At 42.9% G+C, this 24,890-nt stretch overlaps 1 protein-coding gene across 6 annotated transcripts in view; it reads right to left on the bottom strand.

The window, feature by feature from the left end:
• vti1a (vesicle transport through interaction with t-SNAREs 1A) overlaps nt 1-24,890 on the bottom strand; it is a 428,909-nt gene that overhangs the window by 165,875 nt on the left and 238,144 nt on the right. For 4 of the 6 annotated variants that reach the window (XM_068052913.1, XM_068052915.1, XM_068052911.1 and 1 more), the window contains 2 exons: nt 15,840-15,910; nt 13,690-13,751 (listed from right to left, as the gene is read on the bottom strand). In XM_068052913.1, coding sequence (XP_067909014.1) covers nt 13,690-13,751; nt 15,840-15,910 — 133 coding nt within the window. Of the gene's footprint in view, nt 1-13,678; nt 13,752-15,839; nt 15,911-24,890 lie in introns of all 6 variants that reach the window. The other 2 variants (XM_068052916.1, XM_068052917.1) reach the window with 1 other exon arrangement.

Here is a 24,890-nt window from a genome sequence, read left to right as displayed (position 1 = left end):
ATCATTTATGCTTAAAGCCCCATGGTACACAAGATTCCAGATTCTTCCAACTTTTGAGTAGCTGATCGGCTAAACCACCTGCTTAAGACATGCACTCTTACTAAGCAAGCTGGTTGAAGAACACAGTAAGCTGAATTTTACAGCCAGGCCACAGATCCTGCCATTGGGGCCAGAAGCAGGAGCCGCTGCAGCTTGGGCAGGGATTGGCTGGCTGCACGCGATGTACCAGCAGCTGGCCAATTAAGAATCGGCAGACCGATTGACGAACACTAAGGAAGCAGAGGTGGGCAGAGAGACGACAGAGGTGGTGTGAGGCCACACTGCAGCAGGTGCCGCCGCCATATTTAATGGGTCAGCCTCCCTGCAGACTGTCTTTTAGGCTGCAAGGGCAAGGCGGGAAGTCTTCTTCCCCACAGATGGGAGGAGGAGACCGGCTGACTGACCAAGCAAGACTGGACAGAGAATGTAGAGGAGGTCAGAAGCATTGGGGACACCCCCAGAACCTGGATCCAGTGCCACAAACGCGTCAATGACCTTATTCGCTCCGCCAAGGTGAGTACTCCATACCTCTTTTCCCTTTGGGGCTTGCATGTGACAATGAGAGAGGATGAGCTCAGTGGCGAGGGAGTGACCACCCAGTTGGTGGCAATGCGGTCAGGCAGCAGCATATCCAGTCAGAAGCATGATTGCATCTCAGTGGGAGGTGCCCGTCTGACTCTGGCAAGGTCCCTCGCGAGTGACCATGAGTAGGAGGCATTGGTACCCCCCCCTCACAATCCTCTGGGCTGCCACCAGCAAAGGTGTTGTGCTCATCTTTGTGGGGCCATTAACAATGTTCATCTTTGTGCTTGCAGAAGACGAAAACCCATACATAACCTAAAGGAACTGGCCATCCTAACCCCGTGGAGGAAGAGGCATTGGAACTGGCAGCGCAGCACCGAGGACGCTCCATTGCAGAAGGCAGGTCAGCAGTGCAGACACAAGAGAGTGAGTGGCTGAGCGCAGAGGCACAAGGGAGCCTCTGGCACACACGAGGCACAGTGCTGATGTGTCCACATGGAGCTCCACACGAGCAGCAGTTGGAAGGACACAATGGAAAGCACACAACCCTTTCATCCATTTGTTCCCTAATGCAGGTCAGGCAGAAGAAAAAGAGTGCTGCAGTGACCGGGAGACAGCTGCCCATCTCTGAGTAGGAGGAGTGGACCTCTGAGGGTGTACCATCACATCATTCCACTGCACCTTCCACAAGCGCAGATACTTTCACATTGGTGGGTGTCCGTTTGCAAATAGATTCAGGATCACAGACCGGTGAGCACAGCACAGATACGCCTGAGCAGCTGATGGAGATCCTAACAGCCGACGCCACTCACAGTCGGAGGACTGCTGGAAGCCAGGGTGATGCGGAGCCCCTGGCTAAATACGTGCCTCTGGAGTCGTTGAGAAGTCAGCAAAGGCTGGAGCTACAGTGTGAGGTAAGGGAAGATCTGGCAGAGTTTCCAGAGCCTATGTGCACCCGTGTGTGGATGATGGAAGAGTCCATCCAGGTCATGAGTGCCACCATGTCTCTGGCATATGCATGCTTGGCTTTCTCCATCTAGAGATTGGCAGTCCTCAGAGAGTCAGATCCAGCAGACCACTCAGCGGATGCCAGAGATGTGTGCAGAACTGCATGCCATCGCTGCATCCATGAGCTCTGTGCAGCAATGGCTGGGCAAGAGGGGGATGAGGAGCCTGGAGTTTCCACTAGGTCCTCACACTTCTCAGGTCAGCAGGGAGATAAAAGTGTGCTTTGCAAGGGAGCAGAAGCAGCTTCCAAAGCATCTGGAGGCTCCTCTTAGGGAGATCCTGGTGTGGACAGCAGCTCCTCAGTCCATGACACCACTGCCTCAAGTAACCACGATGACAGAGGAGTGTCCTGCACCTCTGCAGGAACCCTTCCGCATACCTGGAACCCTCCAGGCCTGAGGCAGCTGCCAACATCATCCCAAGGCATGCGGAAGCAAGGTCAGCAGCCTGTTTCCACCTCAGCTACAAGCGCAGGGGAAGCACCACACAGGAGAATGTGAAAGAAATTCAAGAGCACTTAGCTGCACTTGGGGTTCACAGGAGAAGAGAGCATCAAACTGTGAAGCCTCATGATTCTTGTGCCGTCCAATACAGGTTTAATGCGTTACCACAACATCTCCTTCCATATCTTGCGGGCCTATGGGACTTCAGATCTACCCTGACCCCAAGGGGCTGGTTGTGAGGGACCATTCCGCGTGTGGTCACGCTTCATCCTTGCCGCTGTGCGGGATGCAACTGGTCACAGGGCTATGGGCTGGTAAATGAAGTGGACAGCAGAAGGGCTGAAGAAAAGGTCTGGCTTTCTTGGTATGGATCCAACAGCTAGTAAGGGTCATATGAAACGTCTGTGTATAATCGCGTCCTGAGCCTCCCTTGCGCATATTTCATTGTGCCTTGCCTGTGGTCCCTCTTCTTGCATCGTCTGGTCAGCAGCCTCTTCCACATCCCCATTGTCAGAGGGGGTATTGTGATCCATGAAATCCTCATTGTTCAATGCCTTCCCCCCTCTGCAGTACCAGGTTGTGCAATGTACAGCAGACCAGCAAGATACGCGAGACCTTCCCTGAGACATGCTGAAGGGCTCCGCCAAATTGATCAAGGCCCTGAATCGCATCTTCAGAAGCCCTATGGCCTGCTTGATGGTTGCCCCATGGCAGGTGTTGCACCTTTCCTCTGTACCCATACATGGGTTCCTCACAGGCGCGAGTAGCCATGTCCTCAGCGGGTAGCCTTTGTCTCAGAATATCCATCGCAGAAGGTGCGCGGAGGGCCAAAAAAGCTGTAGTACCTGGGACTGCCAAAGTATTTGTGCATCATGGCTGCTTCCCGGGAACCATGCACCCAAATGAAGGATCCATCTGCGGAGGTCACAGACCAGTTGGACATTGATGGAATGGACGTCCTTCCTGCTGATGAAGACTGCTGGCTGGCCTGTGGGCATGGGTGCAATCGATCACACCCTGCACCTGGGGAATCCAGCGATGGCCCTGAACCCAATGGCTCTCTTGGCTTGACTGTCCAGATTGGTGCGGAAATGCACGTTTGCTGGCCCTTTTGAACAGGGTCACCACTTTGATGCATTGATATACCGCAGACTGCGAGATCCCACACATATCTCCAGTGGATCCGTGGATAGATCCAGAGACGCAGAAGTTCAGCACCTTGGGCATTGGGTGGCCACCACCTCCCATAGGGTTCAGCTCATTCTACATCACAGCACATGTCAGTGATGGCCTCCATGGAGAGGTGCAGTCTTCGGCAACACTGCTGCTTGGATATTTGAAGGTAGCTGAGCGGGGAGGTACACTCTCTCTGGAGGGTAGCCTCTTTTGCACCCAGGAGGCTGCTCACATACCCTCTGCATCCTTCTCCTGTGTCCCCAACCCGAGGCAGGCACTCCTGTTGGCGCCGAAGTTGTTGCCCTCCCACTACCTATGGGTATGCCTCCCTTCCTCTCTGCTGCTCCTCCACCCCACTGGAGGTCCTGAAGCCTGAGTGAATGAAGCCCATGGCAGGTGGCCCCGCTCAGTTTTCAAGGCCTCTTATACAAATACACCCCTCACACCACCCACCGCCACCACCTAACCCACCCCCCGCCCCACTTCTCGTGCTCAAGTGCCAACTGTTTTAACTGAGTGCTTCATAAAAGAATGAAAAATTGTACTCAAGGTTCCAAAGATAATGTAGGCAAGCTACACATTTTCCTACCACACTAAATTTTAACCATTTCTAATTCAGGAATTTTTACTCAACAAGATAATCCAACACTCAAAGCCGCCATCCAATTGAAGTGTCTAATAATGTACTCTGAAGCCAAGATATTGGTCCTGAAACCATGCATGGAAGCCTGACCATCATTAAGTTCAGCATCACCAAAAGCCATATTTCATGAAACAAAGGCTTTTGATAATAAGTCAGTTTTGGACTAAATAAGGGTTAAAAAGGCTTGAAGCAAAAATTTGTTTAGGGAAGTAAATTCTATCACTAGGTCTAATGATTAACACATGTTCCAATATTCATAACATAGCACAGACCCCATAACAATGCCCTAAAGGAACCAGAATTTTGTAATAAGGATACAAATTAATTTCCCACTGTATTTTCTCTTTATTGATGTACATGATAAATACCTTTCACAGATGGTACACAAGAGGCAAACTTGCAATGAAAAAGCTATCTTATGGTAAACACGTCTTTCAAAAAGATGTACAATTAATGGGCAATTTTTAAAAGGTTACAGTAGGTTTTTCCTCACCCTTGTCTAACTAAATTACTACAAAATCTGTACAAACAAACTACTCAAGGATGGTTCGTTTTTATTGAAAATTACGATAAATACTTTCAGAAGCAAATCTGAGACATGTCAAGCATAAATGTGGTAAAAATATGTCACACTGGAGTATCATAAATCCTGATTTGATTCGGCCAACCTAAAAACAAATGTACCCGTGTAGACCACATTTTTCTAAATGCTATGTCTGATTAAGCTATGCCATTAAGTGACAGCTGAGTTCAAGCTGAACTTTAACATTAATATGATATTATTTAAATGACTTCATGTTACTTTTGCACAAAAATGATGAATGATTTCTCGACACCCCGACTGACATAAGGCAGGCAGACCATTTAATGAGTTTTGACAAAATGGAGACATATGCAGAATATTTGTTACTGAGACCGTCATTGTGGGCCTTTGGCAGCATTTGTTTTTGATTGTCTGCAGGCATTGAAGCATCTATTTCAATTCCTACTTCCTTTCCCTCTGAATTTTGAATTTAGCTAATGTCATTTTTAAGGGCATTTACATATTACTCTTAATCAGATTTTTCTAAGTTATGGTTCACAGGCAGAAGTGTGAGGTTTCTGTAAAATGAAGCAATGACAATCAGTGAATGCAACCTTTGTCAGCAATGTTTGCTGTCGGAATAGGCTGTTGTAAGAATACTTCAAGAAAACAGAAAACTGACAAAGATTTAACCCGATCAATATTACTCCCATGTCAATGAACAACCTGTTTACAGCTTGAAGGAATGATACTTTTTAAAAAAATCTCTATTTTTGTTTCTGACTTCTTGCTTTTGATCATAGCTGTTCATCTTTGTCCAAATTCACCTAAGCAAGCAGTGAAGTTGAAGAATTATTAATTTGTAGGCAATAAAAATGGTCTAAAAGTGTTGTGCTTTGCGAAATAAAACAATGATGTCCTAACACTTATTTCCATGACAGACATCATAGGTTGGTAGGCTTGCTGAATCTAATGGTGTGTATGAGCTTCTGGACTTTAAGTACCTATTAATTCACCGTAATATATTACTTTTAAAGTGGATGCTGCAGTATAGTATAGAACATAGAACAGTACAGCACAGTACAGGCCCTTCGGCCCACGATGTTGTGCCGACCCTTTAACCTACTCTAAGATCAAACTACCTACATACCCTTCATTCGACTATCATCCATGTACCTATCCAAGAGTCGCTTAAATGTCCCTAATGTATCTGCTTCTACTACCACCGCTGGCAGTGCATTCCACGCACCCACCACTCTCTGTGTAAAGAACCTACCTCTGACATCTCCCCTGGTGATAGCCCTTTCCGCCCTGGGAAAAAGTCTCTGGCTATCCACTCTATCTATGCCTCTCATCATCTTGTACACCTCTATCAAGTCACCTCTCATCCTTCTTCGCTCCAATGAGAAAAGCCCTAGCCCCCTCAACCTTTCTTCATAAGACATGCCCTCCAGTCCAGGCAGCATCCTGGTAAATCTCCTCTGCACCCTCTCTAAAACTTCCACATCCTTCCTATAATGAGGCGACCAGAACTGAACACAATATTCCAAGTGTGGTCTAACCAGGGCTTGATAGAGCTGCAGCATAACCTCGCGGCTCTTAAACTCAATCCCCCTGTTAATGAAAGTCAACACACCATACGCCTTCTGAACAACCCTATCAACTTGGGTGGCAACTTTGAGGGATCTATGGACGTGGACCCCAAGATCCCTCTGTTCCACCACACTGCCAAGAATCCTGTCTTTAAGCCTGTATTCTGCATTCAAATTCGACCTTCCAAAATGAATCACCTCACACTTTTCCAGGTTGAACTCCATCTGCCACTTCTCAGCCCAGCTCTGCATCCTGTCAATGTCCCGTTGCAACCTACAACAGCATAGCCACAACTCCAGCAACCTTTGTGTCATCGGCAAACTTACTAACCCAGCCTTCCAATTCCTCATCCAAGTCATTTATAAAAATCACAAAGAGCAGAGGTCCCAGAACAGATCCCTGCGGAACACCACTGGTCACCGAGCTCCAGGCTGAATACTTTCCATCTACTACCACCCTCTGTCTTCTACGGGCCAGCCAATTCTGTATCCAGACAGCCAACTTTCCCTGTATCCCATGCCTCCTCACTTTCTGAATGAGCCTACCATGGGGAACCTTATCAAACGCCTTGCTAAAATCCGTATACACCACATCCACTGCTCTTCGTTCATCAATGTGTTTTGTCACATCCTCAAAGAATTCAATAAGGCTTGTGAGGCATGACCTGCCCCTCACAAAGCCATGCTGACTATCTCTAATCAAACTATGCTTTTTCAAATAATCATAAATCCTGTCTCTCAGAATCCTCTCCAATAATTTGCCCACCACCGACGTAAGACTGACTGGTCTGTAATTCCCAGGGTTATCCCTATTCCCTTTCTTGAACAAGGGAATAACATTTGCCACCCTCCAATCATCTGGTACTACTCCAGTGGACAGTGAGGACGCAAAGATCATCGCCAAAGGCGCGGCAATCTCTTCCCTCGCTTCCCGTAATAACCTTGGGTATATCCCGTCTGGCCCCGGGGACTTATCTATCCTCATGTCTTTCAAAATTTCCAGCACATCCTCCTTCTTAACATCAACCTGTTCGAGCATATCAGCCTGTTTCACGCTGTCCTCACAAACGACAAGGTCCCTCTCACTAGTGAATACTGAAGCAAAGTATTCATTAAGGACCTCCCCTACCTCCTCTGACTCCAGGCACAAGTTCCCTCCACTATCCCTGATTGGCCCTACCCTCACTCTGATCATCCTCTTGTTCCTCACATAAGTGTGGAATGCCTTGGGATTTTCCTTAATCCTACCTGCCAAGTCTTTTTCATGTCCCCTTCTAGCTCTCCTAAGTCCATTCTTCAGTTCCTTCCTGGCTACCTTGTAACCCTCTAGAGCCCTGTCTGATCCTTGCTTCCTCAACCTTAACTAAGCTTCCTTCTTCCTCTTGACTAGCTGTTCCACATCTCGCCATCCAAGGTTCCTTCACCCTACCATCCCTTCCTTGCCTCATCGGGACAAACCTGTCCAGCAGTCGCAGCAAGTGCTCCCGAAACAACCTCCACATTTCTGTCGTGCATTTCCCTGAGAACATCTGTTCCCAATTTATGCTCCCCAGTAACTGCCTAATAGCATTGTAATTCCCCCTCCCCCAATTAAATATTTTCCCATCCCGTCTGCTCCTATCCCTCTCCATGACTATAGTAAAGGTCAGGGAGTTGTGATCACTATCACCGAAATGCTCTCCCACCAAGAGATCTGCCACCTGGCCTGGTTCGTTGCCAAGCACCAAATCCAACATAGCCTCCCCTCTAGTCGGCCTATCTACATATTGAGTCAGGAAACCTTCCTGGACACACCTGACAGAATCTGCTCCATCCAAACTATTTGCACTAAGGAGGTTCCAATCAATATTAGGGAAGTTGAAGTCACCCATGACAACAACCCTGTTACTTCTGCACGTTTCCAAAATCTGCCTCCCAATCTGTTCCTCCGTGTCTCTGTTGCTATTGGGGGGTCCATAGAAAACTCCCAATAAAGTGACTGCTCCTTTCCTGTTTCTGACTTCCACCCATAATGAGTCAGTAGACAAACCCTCCTCGACGACCTCCTTTTCTGCAGCTGTGATACTATCCCTGATTAGCAATGCCACTCCTCCACCTCTTTTACCTCCCTCCCTATTCCTTTTGAAACATCTAAACCCCGGAACATCCAACATCCATTCCTGCACCTGTGATATCCAAGCCTCCGTAATGGCCACAACATCATAGCTCCAAGTACTGATCCATGCTCTAAGTGCATCACCCTTATTCCTGACACTTCTTGCGTTAAAATAGACACACTTCAACCCATCATACTGGCTGCAACTTTGCCCTGTCAACTGTCTAACCTTCCTCACAGACTCTCTGCACTCTGTATCTGCCTGTTCAACAGCTACCCCATCCACTGATCCGTAGCTCCGGTTCCCATCCCCCTGCCAAACTAGTTTAAACCCTCCCGATGAGCTCCAGCAAACCTCCCGCCCAGGATATCGGTGCCCCTCCAGTTCAGATGCAACCCGTCCTTCTTGTACACGTCCCACATTCCCCAGAAGGTATCCCAATGATCCACATATCTGAAGCCCTCCCTCCTACACCAGCTCTGTAGCCACGTGTTCAGCTGCACTCGCTCTCTGTTTCTAGCCTCACTAGCACGTGGCACCGGTATCAATCCTGAGATTACTACTCTGCTCGTCCTGCCTTTTAGCTTCCAACCTAACTCCCTATATTCGCTTTTCAAGTCCTCATCCCTTTTCCTAGCTATGTCATTGGTACCGATGTGTACCATGACTTCTGGCTGCTCCCCCTCCCCCTTAAGTATAGTACTATATATGTAGAAGAAAATTCTTCAATTGTAAATGGTTATTAAAAAAATGCTGAGTGGAATATGAAATTGGCCAGATTGCCTAAATTACCATGAAACAATGGAGCAATTCTCTCAAAATGTTCAGCCCAAAACACATGCTTGACCACATATCCTTTTAAGTCTCCCCTCCCCCAACACTGGGACATCCCACTAAGCAACTCTGTCAAAACTTAATGAGATTACATGTTTTGGGACGAGATTGAGGAAAACTCGAGTTTTGGTCTGGTTGGAAATGAAATATGAATCATAAGACTTGCAAAGAACTATTTTAATCACTATGTTGTTAGGTTACTCAATACTTTTCTTTTGAAAGCTGAAAATTCTACCAGTTAAAACACTTAAGTAAATCAGTCTGAGTGTACAAGTCACCTGTTCCCAGTTCGTGCAAGGCTCCAATAATTGCAACAGTCAAGAATGTTGAGTATTTCCAGTACAAACTGAAGTGCAATGTTCCTCATGCATAATGCAAAAATAGTTCAGATATGCTGACAATTTTATACACTGCTTCATATTATACACAGCGTCCTTGCTTAATTAACTTTAACAATCTAGGCTTACATTAGACTTAAATTTCAGTTTGGCTAAGGGTGACTTTCATAGATAGCGGATGGGCGATCGGTGGGGAATCTCTCCGTCCATATGATGATATAAGCTGCAAGCCCATCTTTGTGGTCAGGTCTCATACAACAGATGAGCAGCCAATGTAAATGGTGCTCCTTAGAAGCAATTCGTTGATTGGGAGGGCAGGAAATCTAGCGGGGTGGCTGCCACTTAAAAGCAGATTGCAGTCCTTAAAGGAGAGTTGCATTTTTCAATGGGCGGCAGTGAAAAGAGAGAGTTACTGAAACAATAGCAGGCAGCACATCATCGAGAGTCTCACGATTCTCTGAGCCATTCTGGGAGGTACTCATGATACCGAGTGAGGAACAGAAAGACGATCCTCTTTCCCTCCCTCCAATGAGTGATGGATGGCCCGTCAAGTGATCCAGCAGCCATGGATAGAGGTGGCTGAGTAGGTCAATGTCAGCACCTTATTGAAAGGCACTTGCTTCAGCACAGTATTAAATATAACCTCACCAAGAGCATCAAGGTAAGACTCCCCTTCACATCTCTCATACTCTTTATATAGCTTTTCACAACTCTGCTTTAGCCTCACTGCTATCAGCCTTTCCCTCCCCCAATTCCCACATCTCTCCTCTGAATCACAATGGAATATTTCACTGTAAAGACCTTTCGCTTGCACTCAAACTCTCAAGAATTGCTCCTGCCCTCCCATTTACCTCTCCCCACTCTCGGCCATACTTGCTGCTTTTCATTCAAGTATGCATACTATGCTATGCTGCCTCACAGATCGTCAAAGCAGGGCACACACTAACCCATTCTACTCTTCTTGTAGGAAGACTTCAAGAACAGGAGGTGGTCCTGGTAGACTGCTAACTCTGACACTAATAAAGGTGATGGCCAAAAACATTAGCAGAGAAAGGACAAGCAATATTGTCACAGGTGGCAAATCTGGTGGCCATGCACCCTTCTTTTTCTGTTTAACTCTCATCATTTCAAGCACCAAAGAAATCAGCTACCCTACATGGTATAGTTAGTGACAGAGAGGGGTCTGATGAGGGGCAGGTTCAGGTGGAAAGGGCAGCCAAGAAACGACTCACTGGAGAGTCAGCTGATGTCTCTGGCTCTGCAGAAGATGACGGATATCAAGCAGATTACAGAGGCAAGCCTTTTAAAAGAAAAATACTTTCCGTGCACCAGCAATGGACTCTGTAGCAAAGAATGGAAAGTGCCGTCATCTCAATAGATGTGCAGCTGGGCACCCCTTGCACCAGTAGTAGTATGTCTCTAGTGTGTTCATATTGGGGACATACACAGGTTCCACCATCTCCACCATGGACAGCCTGGAGACCAAATAGATAGGAGCTTGAGTTGCATCCCGGATGTCATACAATCTGCTCTCACGCAGATCAGTGGGAGTTAGAGTTGCCAACTCCGGTTGGATGTATTCCAGGAGGTTTCATCATATGACCCACCCAGTCAAACAGCTTCTGCTTCACCCAACTCCAAAATTTTTATAACTAATTAACAAAAGTGTTCAAAGAAAATAGACAACACACCATTTTTAAAAAACTGATCCTACGATCCTATGATTTTTTGCAGCAGTCTCCAGGAAATTAATCTTTAATTCCTGGAGGCTCCAGGAGAATCCTGGAGGGTCAGCAAACCTAGTGGGAGTGCTGAGCCACAGCCTGATAGCACGGCAGTGGTGCAATGGGAATAGAACATCTTGCCTTCTCACAGGATGACAGCACAGTTGGACCCTCGCCAATCTCTCAACCAGTGCCCACCCTGCCAATATAAAGCCAGCTGGGCCAGACTACTCTCAGACCCGAGCTCCTAATGGTTTCCAACCACAAACCTCTTAAGTACCCTTGACTGAGCCATAGCAGTCTTCCAGGTTCCATGCTGCAACCACTAGCAGAGCATTTTGCAAAAGGCACAGTAGGTAACAAAGCATGTAAGACAGGTACTATGGGCTAACAGGAGGGTGATAATTAGCCTGTAGGCAACTGTGTAAGCCAGTAAAGTGATGGTGATGAACCTTTTTAAAATGTGTGTGTGCAGGGAGTGTTTCTGTAGTAGCTGGTAACTCTGCAATATTAGTCAAGAAGAATATCAATATTATTCACTAGGCACATGCAGTTTATTCAAGGTGGAAGACCTGGGACAGTTGTTAAACATGACGACAGAAGAAAAAAGGTCATAGCAGCTGCCAGGGAAGTGGGCACAGACCCACATGATGCTCTACTGCTGATGATACACCAGACTGTATGTTAATAGACTGAAAACCCTTGCAAATAATGAAGCAGTGGGGTTGTCTAAAGGAGCCTGCAGGTACAGTCAATAATGACACCCTGGACTTGGAGAAATAAGACAATGTGTGAGCTCCCCAGAGTCCGAAACGGCTGCTTCCAGCTGTTCATGGAGAAAACTATTTAAGTGTTTGCTCTAGCATTCATGGCATCAGTTACCTTTTTAATGCAATGTCTAAACTGCAGACTGATTGATGCTACAGATTCCCCTGTGGCAGCATGGAAGGAGCTCGCAGTAAAGAAGTTAAGGGCTGCAGTGACCTTCACTGCACCAGGCAGTGCTGGCCAACGGTGGCATTTACTAGTTGGTGATGCTACAACTCAGACAGCTTTCCTTGATAAACACAGATTTCTTAGGCACTGCTCCTTAGAGGAGTGCAGGCAAGTTGTCCTGGGCCCATACACTCTATCAAGATGGTGAGGATTCCTGTGAGCACATCTCCATTTGGTTTCCAGTTTGTTCCTTTCTTCTGTTGCTGTGCTTCCTCCTCTGCTAGTAATAGTGATCTGCCAGAACAACCCAATTAATCTAGCCAGTGATTTGCCAGAAGGTCCTCATGAAGAAAGTGTGTTGCCAGAAACCCCTTATGCATTAATTACAAACACTTGAAATTATCTAAGCTGCAAAAAAATTTAGTAGAAGCAAAATGTCTCCTAAACCTTTGCAGCATTTTTGATGACAGCAGGCGAGGATCCCTTTAAATAGCACAGAAAATGGTTTACTCCTCTTGTGTTGTACCACCCATCATTTTGTGGGTGGATTGAAGAATATGTGGGAGCAATATGAATAGAGATTAAAATAGCATCAGATGACTCCAATTTGTACACATTAGTAAGGTTTCTGTTAGGAGCTCTAACCATTTAAATCTAAGTCAGCTCAAAAATCAGAATGGATCGACCTCCATTGCCAAGTTCATAGTTCCTTTCTTCCTACAGTTTTAGGCCTACATTTTAAGAATAAATGGAATGGTAGCAAAATGAAAATTGGCCCCTGCGTCATTTAGTTTAACTGCCTTTGTGCAAATATATTTTCTTTCCGGGAGTAGGTTACACTTGCTAATTTACGCCTGTAATTTTCAAACTTCTCTCTGTGGGGAGTCCCTTGCAGATATTGAAAGCATTTTGAGACACCCATGTTCAAAGGACAGCATCAACTACCCAAAGCAAAACAGTAGTTTTATTGGTGAAAATGGTGCTTATACTGCATTACAGCTCCAAATATCAAAATCCGATGATTCGTAGAAAGTCTATGCCCTCACAGAACCCCTCTGTCAAAGAACCCAGACTGCAAATCTGCACTTGATACCTCCAATGTCACTGGAACTACTGCCTCCCATCCCCCAATCATGACTGCTTTTACTTTTCATAAACAATATGCTCCTAAAAGGACACCCATTATGATATAATGACCATTTTTTGTAAAAAACTGTAGGCTTCCATTAAAAAAAGACAGGCAGAAATAAAAGAGAAAACTGTTCGAAATGAACTCAAAATGCCAAATCAAATATTGCCAGAGTGAATCAAAGTATTTTAACCTGATTTTTGGCTGTTTTACTTGATTTTACTCTCCATTTACTACAGTCTCTCAGTAAATTGGTGCTGGTAATCTACCCTAAATCAATTGAAGCCAAGGAAACAAGTAAATGTTAATTAACATTTTATATCAAAATATCTTACAAATCACACGTGTGGATCAGTGTTTTACATAGATTAAACCATTAATATCACTCACTGCTGCCATAGCTCACAAGCTTCAATAATCCATTAACAATGCTTTTAGTTGAGTTAGAATGTAAAAAATGTCCCCAATGTATATCAATGCACAATTTGCATTTTGTTTTCTGAGAGATAAATTTGTGCACTGCATGCAATGCTGGAAAAAAACATATAAATATTAAAGCAGGTACTAAAATGCAGTAGGAAAACTCAACTCAATTATATGAAACTTGTACGCTGGGTGCACTTCATTCAAGGGAGGGGAAAGGTTATTTTTAGAGAAAGCACAACAGATTCCTACCTTGACCTTACCTTCGCAACATTCCTGTCAAGATCCTGGAGCTCTTACCAAGGTTTGTATCAGTTTCACGCAGCTGAAAAAAAAGTGAGGAAGGAAGGGTTTACACAGCAGAACATGACAAAATAGTTTATTTTCTAAGGCAATGATCATCTTTCAAATTGAAAACAGGTCTATACTGTCACTGATGGGAGTCCATTTTTGTACTTTTAGAAGAAAGCCAGCAGTACTCTACCAAGAAATAAGTATGACTTAGCTGGAACATCAAGTACAAAACCAATCTTTCTAGTTCCGACAGAGTCTGCAATCCCGATATATAACCCATATTTTTTCTTTTCAGATGACAAAGCTGCTGCATATTTCCAACATGTACAGTTTAAAAAAAATCTTGACAGAAGTCAACTTTGATCATTTATTTTCTGCATTTAAGGAGACATTAGTTTTAATAAAGATCATTTGGCGAACATAGGTTCAAACACTTAAGGTGATGACCTACAATACATAAAAAGTTAGCGTTATAAAAACATCTTTGTGATGAAATGGTGTATGCACATTTTGCCTTTCTCCTTGCTCAAGTAAAAAAGATGTACTAATACCCAAAAGTGCATACAACAATCTTCTGGTGAGTCTAAAACGAGAACGCTGTTTAATTTTAATGTTTGTAAGTACTGATTACTTTTGCTGTTTTTGTAGAAATAAGCAGACATAAAACATTCTCTCGCTTGAGGTTAGGATTATGGAATGAACAGAGGGATGAGTTTACAATTCTTATCCTACTCTTGCATGGCATGTATACAATCCTTGAATTAGAAAAACTGACAGCTGAGAAAAAAAAAGTGAGTAAGGAAGGGTTTACACAGCAGAACATGACAAAATAGTTTATTTTCTAAGACAGGGGAGGTGGTGGAAGCAGATACGATAGCGACGTTTAAGAGACATCTTGACAAATATATGAATAGGAAGGGAATAGAGGGATATGGGCCCCGGAAGTGCAGAAGGTGTTAGTTTCGGCAGGCATCAAGATCGGCGCAGGCTTGGAGGGCCGAATGGCCTGTTCCTGTGCTGTACTGTTATTTGTTCTTTGAGATCACACAATTTGAAAGTTAAAAACATCAGCTAAGGAAAATCAAAAATTGTGGGCATATGTAGAGGGCCTATGACCAACCTGTACAAGTCATCATACCATTGCATAAGTTAGCTGCTTTCTTTCGCAAACTATGGCCCCAGTGGCACACTCATGAGGTACATTAGGGTATAATGAAGGAAAACAGCATATAAAAACAATATAAAAATGATCAATTCAGGAAAAATATCCTGTGCTCTCATATGGAAAGGTTTGCAGTACCTCTTTCTGGATATCAGAGTATATAAGACACAAAATAACAAATGGTATACAGACAAACTATTTTACTGAAGGAACTTCAATTTGAAAATCTCGCATAACTATTAGATCCCCCCACTTAATTTGCTAGTCAAAAAAGGACACCACTTGACAATGCATGTGAATATTATATATGATATATTTAGCAATGCTCACAAATTTAAATCAAATCAAAATGGATAATGCCTTCACATCTGAACGACATTCTGTTTAGCTAGCTGTCTTTTGAATCTGTATAGCTCCGTAAATTTATACAGAGGACAATTATAGTAATTTACTTGACAAAGGCTTTCAAAAATTTGTAGAAATCTAAACAGTCTCAACATGTCAACAAAGATAGCACCTTGTTCATGTTTTTCTGTTAAAATGAGCAGAAAGTTGAGCCATTTTAGATTTTCCACATTGTGCAGGACAATTTTAAAATTAGCAAAAGCTAAATTACATTTATTAATCCAAGGCTAAATGGAGAAAACAAACTGAAAAATAGCCACAGTTCACATAAAAGTTTCCAGTATTGGAAAAATTAATGTTCCTTCCCTTGTTGACAGACAGAAATCTTAAAAACTGACCATATTCCTAATTTTGGATTGATTCCAAAGATTGGCCATTGCCACTTAAGCATTTTCATTTGCAAAATGTTACTAATTTATTAAAAAGAATTCAATGTCCTTAAAAAAAATCCCTGACAGCCCTTACTTTCAAGAACCGATTTTTTTTTTGTTCTGTATTATTTTCTCTGGTGATTGATTAAAACCACTTCCAGTTACGTATTTTCAAACTCACCCTTTCCCGAGCTCGTTGAATCTTTTCTTTGTCATGATGCAGGTTCTCCAGGATCTCCTGTCCAATTTGTTCTGTAACCCAAAGATAATGAGCACAAAAAGTCACACACTGTATGTTAAAAGTTGAATAAAGTAAACATTAAAATCAGTTCAGTGAGCACAGCAGTCAGATTGAACCTAAACTGAGTCAGCTACTTTAATAAAAACACAGGAATTAAATAATTTCAGTGGCCAGTCTCCACAGCAGCCCACAGTGATGCAGCACTCCTGTAGGAACGATAGGAACTAGTTTAATGTTACTAAAAGTAAACAAGCTTCTACAGCATTTTATAATATACATATATGCCAACTATAGGAAATGGAAAGACTACGAAGACATTTAATAATTTTAGAAACATGAAAATGTAATATAAAAGCTGTTTGCGGCAAGTCGAGAAAGAAACTTGCCTTTGAGCTTGAGTTAAAAAAAAACTTAATACATTGTCACAATTTAGGGGATTATGCATGTCTGAACTTTCAACAGGACTGACATATTCTATATTTGATCTTGAATTAAATTCTTTGGAAATATTAATAAATAGGAGTGTTTTTTGCAGAAGTATTCCATCAAAATCATTAATTTGATATTCTCTAAGCAAGAAGCATGTAAAGCGCAATTATTAATTTTTAACTTTTTACAAAAAGACAAGTACTAAAACCAATCAAAACTTAATTAACTAACCCTAAACCAAACTTGACGATATAGTTCGCATTCAGTTTGTGAAAATGTTAAATGCTGCAGCTAACAATGACAGATGTAGCAGGATAAATATTTTTCAGATATTTGACTAGAAATTGATGTTCCCATTAAGGTATTTCTTCGGTACTGGTTTGCCTCCTGGGGTTTAGAATAGTGTAATACCTCCCTAAAGGTTCAATGCATTTTAAGAGTTTTTGTATTAAGAATAGACCAAGAAAAATATTTCAAGATGATCCGATATCTCTTTAAAAAAAGAAAACATGCCATTAAATACTGCTGATTCAAAGCAGGTTGGTTAATTAGGTTTTTCTCTGTTTCGTTTGGCTGCCAAGTTGACATCTTCACCTTGGTTCTAATGATTCAATCTATTTCTACCAGCAAATGTGACAATGCCACAGACAGTAATTGAGGGTAAAACATTGTCACTTTGATGAATTGTGTTTTTTCCTCATAGTCAATGACTAGTGAAGTCAATAAACAAGGAAAAGAAGCATGTCCGCTGGAATATCACAAAATGAATTGTTGTCTTGACACATAGGGATCAAAACATCATACATTAATTTCATCCTGGTGTGGGGGGGGGGGGGAACGATGGCATCTGCTTCACTCTGACTGTCTGCACAGATAAATAATTGGGGCCATCATCAATTTTGCAAGAGTTTTTTTTATTCAGTATGCAGCACAACTGACGAACTTTGGCCCTTTTCACAAGGAGAACAGCCACGAGCAGAAAGTGCAGCCATGACACAGATGACACTAGAGTTCTACCTTCTAAATAACTACATTCAAGTTAACAACAAGCTTGAAGATACATACTTCAAAGGATATTTTTTTTAAACAAGGAAGAACTTTTTCTCATGCTTTAACAGCTTTATCAAGGCCGGCAGTACTCAGCATCCTCGTGACTGGCCTGAAATAATTCATCCTCTGAATATGAATTAGCACTGGGTAATCACAGCATATTTATTACGCATTTCAGTGGTCCCTTCCTCCTGTGAACGCTGTATTATTCATTGCTTCTGCCCTGACCCTGGTGCGCTCCTGTTCTGACAAATCATACTTGATTAAGACAAATCTTTATTAGTTAGGTAGTCAACTTCCCCATTTATCATTTGCAAATCTCATTCCCCTTTTCCAAGTGTGTTAAAACTGACTGCTGCAATTTGGTAGAAGCTGTTTAAAATGCTTATTATGGGAAATGAGTGCAAATACAGATGCAAAAGTCAGTAATAGACGATAAGACAAAGGGCTACATATCATCAATTCTGCATAGGCGTATCAGAAAAACAAACTTAACCAATGTTGGAACAATTTATAAATATTTTTTCTTTCTCATTTGGCATAAAATGTAGAGTTATCTTAGTTTGATGCTGTCTTCTTAGCATCTATATCTGATTTAACCATAAAAGCCAGGGCAGTCATTAACACATTGTGCAATAATATTGAACATTGATTTTTATTTTACCAGTAAATATTGATCCTGTAAAATTGTTGAGTACCGAGTTAGTTCTTACTGAATACAATTTTGATTGAACCTTAAGTTAAAAAATGTATTAAGCAAAATGGTTTTTAGTGAACTCTTTGAATATTTTTTATGTCACTTTATATTCTAAGGATGGTGCACTGGTCCCTGAATCACAAACCATGAGTTTTCATTCCAACTTTGGCTATTATTTGAACTCGCCTACATTTAAATAGCTCTTGTCCAGCACACTCAATGAAGTGCTTCATAGCAACACAGAACTCCATTTGTGTAGGCTGTGGGGCTGGGAGCAGAGAGAATAGAGGCAAATATAATTTAGGAAACATAGATGTGCTTCAACATTCTGTTATCTAATATGGAATAGCACTAACAGCGGCTGTGGTGATATTTGGGTCCCAGATTGTCATGTACCACTATTTGACAGAGTGAAGTACCAATGGATGGTAGCTAGCATGGGACTGAGGGATATCTATTTCTTGGACATTTCTGAAGGGAAATTTTATCCATTAAGTATGGTAAATTCTGTCTTGAACAGATTGTGTAATCCGTTAAAAGTGATTGTTTTATATGTATTATGTATGTATTATGGATGGACTTGAATTATTTATACATTGTTGTTCCTCTTTATAAGCAATTTACTGATTTTCATGGCTTTTACTTCAGGCGAGAATTTAGTTTTGCCTGAGGTTTGCAGAGTGGTGTTTGAAGTTTTTTTTAAGTCATAGGCTTATTCTGGATGTTGAGCTGAGTGGTTATTGGTCAAGTTGAACTGCATGTTGTCTGTAAAGTACAACACGCTGAGATTGAGTAACACTGGAATGATATTCTCCAGTTTTGCACTTGATTACCTACGATCGCAGAGAAATTACATAGCTTTCTCCTTTTGGAAGCATTATCCGGAGTCATCTGTCATACTCGAGAAATTAAATACAGCATTCCCTAGGACAGTACAAATTGTGCACAGCCTGCTGGAATAAGTATCAATAGGTTGTAAGTCTTTTTTTTGGGTACATATTTCATTCTTTTGTTTTAGTTATGTGCCTTATAAACCGCAATAAGAATCGTGCAATAATGGGTTATAATGCTTGCTGACTTACTGATATTAATTCTTAATGTTTAACTTCAATTTGCAATCCTAAATATAAAACAGGGAAAACAGAAAGCAAGATGTTTATCAACAAATTTGCAAACAATTCTAAAAAAACTTTATAGGTCAAAAGAACAGTACGGGTCAGGCTTAAAAAAAGCCTCATCTGAACATCTAAGGCAGTTAAACGGAAAATCCCTAAAATTTAAATAATTTTGCTGGCAGTCCTATTCTCATGGGCAAGTAACATGCAAATGGAAATAAATAAAAAGTTGTTGCTCCAGATTAAAGTACTACTGGCACTTTGTATGTGGCCCTGTAGGATAACCGAGGAAGACCTCCATTAAGAATCTCCTGCATTGATACCAAATTTGGACTTCAAGAGTTGCTGGTCTGAATAAATGTTTTTCAAGTATTTTTTCAAATTGAAATCATGTTTGTGTTATGTTCTTTCAAAGAAATAAAAACTGAATGATGTAGCATGAGTGAAGAGCAGAATATTGGCTTTCCATGTTAATACTCTCAAAACAAAAAGACGGGCTATTGGAAGAACAATTCTGACCTTGAATGCATTTGGTACCAGAATCAGTAAAGTTCTGTAAATAATGGTTAAAACTCTTAGTTGCCTGTACTGAACAGTGAACGCTCTTACATGACATTTTCTAACCCTGCTCGCCCTTCAGTCAAAATATCTTAAATAATATTGTTTAGGTCTCAAATTTTCATTTTTAAATGATCTAATATGCAAACCCTTCCAGCTCTCGTCAATGATACAGAAAATATGATTCCAGAATACAAGTAGCTATTTGCACATTTTAACCATTTACTGTCAAAAGCCATGACATTTTATGATCCCATTGATAGACCTGGGTTTCTTGGTGAGAATAACAGTGATTCTAACAATAATGCTCACCATTATTATGGAGCAAATCAGACAGCAGCTTTTGGCAGTGAAAGGCAGAAATCAGGAAGTTATCAACGAATTTGCTCTGATCCTCCACAAGCTTTGCTGCACCGGTACCTCATTGAGAGATTTGAAATTTAAATATGCAAAGGGCATGAAGTTGCTGTATTTACCTACTAGATATTCACTGAATATGCCGGAAAAAAGTTAGGAATTGCCCATTCAAGAATAACTGAATTTTTAATGGTGTGATAAATCTTAATTACTGCCAATCTTTCTCGCACTGAAAATTTACTTTTACAAGTGTGAAGACTCATTTCTTCAGATTTTAATTATCGTTGGAGATTTAATAATTTTTTTGGAAACTTTATTTTTCTCACATCTCTCTCTCTCAATCCCTTACTTCTTTTTCTCTCTTTATTTTGCTTTCTATACATGATTTTACATCAAATTCAGCTGCCAAGGCCCTAATCTCCAGAATACCCTCCCCAAAACTTTCTGCCTCACTACCTCTCGTTCCTCCTTTAAGATGCTCCTTAAAACCTACCTCTTTGACCAAGCTTTTGGTCATCTTCCCTCACCTCTTTCTGTGACTCGGTATCAAATTTTGCTCGGTAATACTCCTGTGAAGCACCTGGAATGGTTTACTATGTTAAAGGCATTAGATTCAAAAACAATATGTCTATATATATATATAAATAAAATCTATGATATGGCTGAAATTTACACTTCCTGGTTTGGACTTTGTAGGCCCTAAACTTGATAGCACTGGGGATTGCGATGCACGATTAACCTGTATATGTTGACTGCAATGCAGGCAACGTTCCAACTTTGTGCTGGATGCTCATTTCAATGCTGTTAACGTCCAGCCAATGCTGTTGATGCATCAGCAGCGGGCCAATTTGGTGAGTGGCTAGCACCACTTAAAGCTAGCCTGTTCTGCTTAAAGGAGAGGTGTATTGTGGCAGTACCAGATACTGGCAAATGGGCGGAAAGTGACTTTGACCTGGAAAATATGAATGGCACAACAGAGGAAAGAGCAGGCTCCAAAGTTTTCACACATTGCACTGCAGGAGGTGGAAAGGAAGAGAAATGGCCCTCCAGAAACACACTCAAAAGGCAGTGGAAGCAGACAGCCATGGAAGTCAATGATAGGATTAAAGCCCAGAGGACCTGGATGCAGTGCCACAAGAAGTTCAATGACCACAAGAGTGACCAAGGCGAGTGAATGCATCTTCAAATAGTATATCCCAGCATCACTAGCCTCAGCCACTGCTAAATTCACCATATCCCCATCACTCACCTATCAGCAATCTCCCTTAATTAGGACTCCTACCTGACATTCATATGCTCTAATACACCCTCACACACTTAGCACTGCTGCAACCCTCATACATCTTTCAGGTTGCACTGCCAGCTATTCAACCATGACAGCCACAGCACCCAAATAGACTGTAGGCCACTCACTGACACACTTCCCTCTCTCTTGCAGGACAAGGTGGCACACAATGGGAGGCAGAAAAAGCTAACTAGAAGGGAACAGGTGTGACTGCATGTCCTAGCCAACATGGAGTAAACTGTGGCAGCCATTATTGGGATGCCGTTTGCTGAGGTCATGGCCAGCAGTGGGGCGGAGATCACTGAAGGTGATGGTATGCTCATACCGAATCCTCTTTCTTACATCCTACTTCCTCCTGACTCTACACACTCTTCTGACTTGCAAGCTGCAGATGGTGTAAACACGTCCCTGTTACTTTCCACCACTTATCATCATTAGGAAACCTGGCAGAAATCCTGCAGTCAATACCAAGGAGCTTGGTGGAGACTAGTACCAACTTGGAACAGGGCTTTGGGAAGAGCTTGGAACCCATCCTTTCAAGCATGGCAGTGGTGGCCAACTGCATGAGCACTTGTGGACCCAACCATGATGCAGCATCTGATGACTAATGTGGCAACTTCAATTGCAGCACTAGCAGCAGCGCAATCTCAGATTGCTCTCAAGCAAGGTCATCTTACTGTCATTCAAGCTCAGAGTACTGCCATCATGGCTGTGGATTACAGTGTGCAAAGGGGCTTGTAGCATGTCTCAGCAGTCCAGCACACTGTCCTCCAACAAATTCCTGGTGTGGCAGAGGGGATGTGGCAGTGGCTCTGTGGAGCATGACCCTCCTTGTCTTCTCTCAGGATGACTGCATTCATCCACCCAATCCTGCCACTTTACCAGTGCCATTGCTATTGCCTATCAGCCAGCCAGCCCAGACTGCAGCTGGCAATGCTGAGACTGTGCAGCTAGGGGTCATCATCCAAGGCCACATGTAGCCTCCTCCACTTAAAAGTCAGCATCCTTTCACCAGCTGTGCTGCAGCCACTGGGGTAGCACAGCATAAGAGCAATAGGACAGGCAAAGGGAAGACAGGCACTAAGAGAATGTATAAGAGTGATTAGTTGACTTTTGTGTTTGATACATCATGATTTCATTTATAAATTTGGTTTGGAACATGTATTTTGTGGTAGCTTTTATTTTTGCGTTGTGGTCAAACGATGCTGTGATTGTGACAGAGGGAAGGCAACGCATGGGTTTGTTGGTAAATGGGGTAATTAGGGTTGCAGTTATTGGTATCAAAATTACATAAAAACACAAGAAATAGGAGGAGTTGGCCATTCGGCCCCTCAAGCCTGTCCCGCCATTCAATAAGATCATGGCTGATCTGCCACAGACCTCAACTCCTCTTTCGTGCCAGCTCCTCATAGCCTTCAACTCCCCGATATTTCAAAAATCTATCTACCTCCTCTTTAAATACTTTCAGTGATCTAGCTTCTACAACTCTCTGGGGTACAGAATTCCAGACATTCACTACCCTCTGAGAGAATAAATTCCTTCGCATCTCAGTTTTAAATGAGTGTCCCCTTATTTTGTAACTTTGTCCCCTAGTTCGAAATTCCCCCACTAGTGGAAACATCTTCTCAACATCTACCCTGTCAAGTCCCCCTCAGAATCTTGTACGTTTCAATAAGATTAGGCCTCATTCTTCTAAACGCCAATGAATAAGGGCCTAACCTGTTTAGCCGTTCTTGATAAGTCAACTCCTTCATCCCAGGAATCAGCCTAGTGAATCTCTTTTGAACTGCCTCCAATGCCAGTATATCCTTTCTTAAATACGGGGACCAAAACTGTACACAGTACTCCAGGTGCGGTCTCACCAACACCCTGTACAGTTGTAACAAGACTTCCCTATTTTTAAATTCCAACCCCCTAGCAATACAGACCAAAATTCCATTTGCCTTTTCAATTACTTGCTGCACCTGCATGCTAACATTTTGTGTTTCATGCACAAGAACACCCAGATCCCTCTGTGCTGCAGAGTCTCTCTCCATTTAAATAATAGTCTGCCTTTTGATTCTTCCTACCAAAGTGTATGACCTTAGACTTTCCTACATTAAACTCCATCTGCCAAGTTTTTGCCCACTCACTCAATCTATCTCTATCCACTTGCAGATTCCTTATATCTTCATCACAACATGCCCTCCCATCTATTTTTGTATCGTCAGCAAATTTGGATGAGTTCTTTCTGGAGAGTCCAGGGAGAAAGAGGCTGTCTAGATTACCTCCTCCTGCTCCTCACATAGCTGGTGGCAAAGGCTGTGCCTTCATGACGATGAGTTTGTGCACCATGCAGCAGACCACCATGTATCTTGATGTCTGCACTGCTAAGTTCTGCAGGGCTCCTCCAGAGTGGTTCAGGTAGGTGAAGCGTCGTTTCAGGGCACCAATGTTCTGCTCTGTTGCATTTGGGTGGCAGCATGGTTTTCACTGTAAATATGCTGCCCACATATTTGTGGGCTGTGCACTCAAGTCATGAATCATGTCATCAGCGGATTGACCTTGATGCCCAGCAGCCAGCATTTGCTTTGCTACAGTGGCTCAAATGCAGCTGGAACAGAGGACTGCGCAGAATGAATGCATCATGACTGCTGCCAAGTTACCAGACCTGTATGATTGACTGCCTACGGTCACACTTCAGTTGGGTGTGGAGGGATTGGAATCCCTTTCAGTTCTGGTATAGTGCAGAGTTGACATGCGATGCCCACAAAATGAAGTCAATGGCATCCTACACTTGGGGAAGCCTGCAATCCTAGCAAAGCTGCATGCTTGCTCTGCCTGCTTCCCTCTTGCCAGAGAGAATGATATGTATTTAGCTCTCTTGGAATATAGAGCCTCAGTGTTCTCCCTTATGCAACAGTGGACAAATAGAGAGATGTTGCAAATATTTCTATTTATAGGCCTGCAAGGAACCAGGCGCATAAAAGCTCATCACCACAGTTACCATCTCAGCCACTGGCAATGCTGTCCTCGCCCTGCTTTGAGGTTGCAGTGAAGCACAGACATCTCACACATTGTTTCTTGCATGAGATTCAGGTATGGCCTCCTGCTGAGAGCCCTTCTTCCCCTACCCCTCCCTCTTCCAGCAGCTTGTCCTGTTCTGCGTGCCCTCTGTTCATTTGCCAAGTCGTGCTGTAATCCAAGAGGAATGCCGACTACGACACCCATGTCTGGGAGCAATTAGCTTGTGCAGAGGCCTTGAACTCAGTAAGAATTCCCTGTAGATTTTTGCAACTTGAAACAACTACTGAAAAGCACCAAACACTTGTAGAATTGTAGTAAACAGCCAGAAAAAATTAACAGCAATCAAACTGTTAGTAATTAATGGTTCCTTTAATGGCGCTGGCCGGGTGCCTCCCTGCTGAACATGTGTTCAGAAGTGCGAGGTTAAGAGGGGCGCCAGCTGGAGTATTGAGCCCCAAAATGGCATCACTGGTGTCAAATCAGCAGTACAGGCG

This window comes from Heterodontus francisci, chromosome 20 (genome assembly GCF_036365525.1).
Source record: "Heterodontus francisci isolate sHetFra1 chromosome 20, sHetFra1.hap1, whole genome shotgun sequence".
In the NCBI taxonomy this organism is placed as follows: Eukaryota; Metazoa; Chordata; class Chondrichthyes; order Heterodontiformes; family Heterodontidae; genus Heterodontus; species Heterodontus francisci.
The sequence above is the reverse complement of the archived record's forward strand: the minus strand, read 5'-3'. Positions and strand labels throughout refer to the sequence as shown.